Source organism: Sinocyclocheilus anshuiensis, unplaced genomic scaffold (genome assembly GCF_001515605.1).
Source record: "Sinocyclocheilus anshuiensis isolate Anshui unplaced genomic scaffold, SAMN03320099.WGS_v1.1 scaffold1302, whole genome shotgun sequence".
Classification (NCBI taxonomy): domain Eukaryota; kingdom Metazoa; phylum Chordata; class Actinopteri; order Cypriniformes; family Cyprinidae; genus Sinocyclocheilus; species Sinocyclocheilus anshuiensis.
The window spans coordinates 233,869-237,692 of NW_015557126.1; the positions used below are offsets into that span (position 1 = coordinate 233,869).

Below are 3,824 nucleotides of genomic sequence, written 5' to 3' on the forward strand. Positions count from 1 at the left end.
AAATGGAAAACAAACTAAATTAAAATTAAATTCAACAAATTATGTTGTCTTGGCAACTAACTGAAATTAGTTTAAACGCTAAAATTACTAACTGTAAATAAATAAATATATATAAAACTAATCAAAACACCTAAAAAAACTAATAAAATTCACACATAACAAAATTACTAAATATTAAACTATTATTAAAATAAGAACTGAAAATATAAAAAATAAAAGCTAACTCAAATTATTAATAAAAGCTATAATAGTATATGAGTAATATGCCGTTAACACAGCCACCATCTGCTTTAGCATTCAACTAAACATTCATAATGATAATTATACACTATTATTCGCCTCTGGCTTGCTTAGTTGGGGACACTTAATTTCCAGCGATAACGTCGACTTGATCGACACACTATTTTCCTATTTAATGCTGTACAGTTGCTTTGACACAATCTGTTTTGTTAAAAGCGCTATATAAATAAAGGTGACTTGACTATTAGTCCTAATTATTTTCCTGGTTTGGGGCACCTGGAGACCTGTTTTATTGATAAATTGTTGTGTGTACCCCTTAAAGTACCTGAGAGACAAGAATGCAGAGCTTGAGGAAAAGTATAAGGACACAAATGTACCATTGCCAGATTACTGGTGAGTAATCTTTGTTTATTAATATTAAATCCCTGCCTGTGTTTGTATTTAGACAGTTATATTTTAGTTTCGTTTATTTTTATGGATATATATTTTTTCTGCAGGGGTGGATACATTGTAAAACCCCACCTGATTGAGTTCTGGCAGGGTCAGACTAATAGATTACATGACCGAATAGTCTTTTTGCGGCCAAAAGAGGGAGAGACTGAGCTGGGGGATATGCAGCATCAAGCTGAGGTAGGCTGGATATACCAACGCTTATCCCCCTAATAGAGAGCATGCTGTGAAGCCAGCATCACCGTCTGTGACATCAATACATCATCATTACTTGGCAGCGACTGTCACTAATAATGCCACCAGGGCCTTAACTGACTAGTAAAGACTTATCCCTCCATATTCATCCTGCATTCATATTCTCTTAACCAAAACAAGAAGGGAGTTATTATTTGTAGATAACTGTATACATGATTTTATGAATATATAAATCATGTTGCATTACAAAGGGTGTTTCGTTGCAGCCTTGAAAAACTGACCTCAACACATTCTTAATCTATTACTTGTAGGTGCAAAGTCCGTTGACTGCCTAATGTTTATTAATAATTAAAAAAAAAAAAGCACAGCTGTACTTGCAGCCTTAATTGTAGTTTCAGAGAACATAGACTTTGGACTTCTGTCACAACAATAACTTGTTGCTCTGTTTGTTGTTTTGCACATCTGTAAATGTGTTCATGATACAGCAAATATTCTGCAAGACAAATGTGAAATATTTTGATTAGATTGCTGTTGTAAATGTGCCAAACTTAATGTTGACTTAAAACAATTGTCTATTTGACTGTAATTCTGTAATGAATAAGTGACTTTCTGTACATGTAAAACAAGGTAGTAAACTGTTTAAATTTTGCAGCAATGATCATTGTTTGTTTTGTCAGCAGATGGCAGTGGCATCCAAATAACTTGTGCTCTTTGCTTTTTGTACTTCTCCACAATTTAAAGGAGACATATTATGCCCCTTTTTACAATATGTAATATAAGTCTCTGGTGTCCCCAGAATGTGTCTGTGAAGTTCCAGCTCAAAAAAAATACTTATAAAAATATTAAATACTAAAAATAAAAAATATTTATTACAGTGTTTCTCAACCCTGGTCCTGGGCGCCCCCCAGCACTGCACATTTTGTTTGTCTCCCTAATCAAACACACTCAAAATTATGGCGCCTTGAGTGGAAGTTTACAGATTAAGGGGCGGTAATATTATAATGAGATCCCTTTGCCACGTCACCAAGGGAGCGAAATCAGACACGCTCATTTTCTCAGACGCTTGCAGAAAAAGGCTTACCAAAACAAAGTTACTGGGTTAATCTTTTTCACGTTTCCTTGGTTGGTAGATGCACCGGGGACCTGATTATAGCACTTAAAACCTGGAAAAGTCAGATTTTCATGATATGTCACCTTTAACACATCTAAGCAATGCAATAAAAATCTTTATTTTGCATATTTTAACAATAACCCTTAAAGACTGCAGTAAACAATTGACAAGTACAGATTAAACAAGGCAAATTACAGCTGTAGAGGTAGTTGGTGAATTTATCTCTAACGTGCTGTGACTTTGACTCTCCATGCCCTAATTTAAACCCTTTTTATGGTAAATGATAAAATCAGAGATAAAATCGTATGCACAACTGAGTTGTCCAACCACAAACAACATAAAAAACACGCGATCAAGTGCTTATCAAAAGGGCACATAAAATTGCAAATCTGATCAACAGTCTGTCTCCCACGGGTTTGAGATTAGTTATTACACAATAATTTAAATATTTATGACCACTCTCCACATGAAATTTAAAACTGAACGGATTGTGTGATTTATAAATGAGAGTTGGAAGAGTTAAGGTTTTTATGCCTTTCTTGTCATGTTTTTCCCACTGTGATAACGCACTTTATGAGCATGACAATATTGTGTTTATGATTTAAAGGAAACATTCACTCCTTAATAATCATCTCGGGGTTGCTTTTCAATTAAAGTACGGCCGGTAAAAAGAATAATTTTCTGTTCCAGTATCTTTGCTGCGTCAGTCGTAACTCCGATCAACATGCAGCCTTTCAAAGAAGAATGAGTAAAAATGAGTTTGTGCATCTAACGGTGTGCTTTGTCTGGGTGTTATTTTTCCACATGGCTCTTGTCAGTCCGAGCAGGTTCGGGGAAAAGGCTTGGGTTTTCCGCCAGAGTCGCGCGAATCTTTTTCTTCTCCTTAAACCGCCCAGAATGGGACACTTTGACGTGACGGCCCTTGGTGTTAGATTTATCCACTATTTTTTCCAGTCTGGCATCTAAATTGCTGTCTGCATCATCGTTGCCCAGGTCTTTATTCGCACTGTTGGTGCTGAAATCGGGTGGTATTTCATACTGGACCTTCGACTCTGACTTCTTTTTCCTCAGGAAGGTAAGCTTCCACCACGCAGGGTCAGCCATGACAGGTGTGAAGGGAAAACAGCAAAGTAGGCCTGTAACACGAATGCAGATTTGTTAGGTAGCTAGAGATTAAAGTTACTGAGTAATGTTTCAAAATATAGAATCCAACTCATCATAATTTAACAGTGAGTCTGCAAGCTGCTTAATTCTCCATCCATATCACCAACACACACGGTTTTTGCCCTTTGGATATGCTTTTATGGATACAAAAACAGAACATTAGCAGGCTTATTTGCGTACTTTAGCACATTCTAATCATCAAGACTAGTCCTCTGTGAGGTCATATGCGTGTCTCCTCATCCAATAATTAGATTAGAATAACAAGAGGACACCTGACTCTGCTGCTCAGCTGTTTAATTAATGAACAGCACCACTGGATCCCCTGACACTCCCCTGAGATCTGAGATGCACCAAAATAACATTGCATGAACCAAGACACTTTAACATCACCTTGATGGATAACTTTGTATTACGTCGCACTCCAATAGAGTATAATTTATGTAATATTGGACAGACAGTGTATAGCTAGTACACATCACAAAGCATGTACAATGATTTACCCATGTGATAGCAACCAGTGGAGACTCACACACCTGCATACTGGCAATAATAATGTGTATGACTGGTATCACACTAGGGTGTGTCATATGGTCCCTTAGCAATATTGTCATAGTCATCATTAAATGGAGTGTATTAATGAACATGTGATTGTTCGTCCAGCGAA

General features: G+C 36.6%; 2 protein-coding genes across 2 annotated transcripts in view; one reads left to right on the plus strand and one right to left on the minus strand.

The window, feature by feature from the left end:
* LOC107677888 (pyridoxine-5'-phosphate oxidase-like) overlaps positions 1 to 1,603 on the plus strand; it is a 3,555-nt gene extending 1,952 nt beyond the window's left edge. Inside the window, exons 6-7 of the mRNA XM_016472955.1 lie at positions 563 to 633; positions 738 to 1,603. Coding sequence (XP_016328441.1) covers positions 563 to 633; positions 738 to 903 — 237 coding nt within the window. The 3' untranslated portion in view covers positions 904 to 1,603. The remainder of the gene's footprint in view (positions 1 to 562; positions 634 to 737) is intronic.
* Positions 1,604 to 2,788: 1,185 nt separating this feature from the next.
* LOC107677864 (proline-rich protein 15-like protein B) lies at positions 2,789 to 3,100 on the minus strand. Its single transcript, XM_016472925.1, has one exon. The coding sequence runs from the start codon at positions 3,098 to 3,100 to the stop codon at positions 2,789 to 2,791; it is 312 nt and encodes a 103-aa protein (XP_016328411.1).
* Between the last annotated feature and the right edge of the window lie 724 nt (positions 3,101 to 3,824).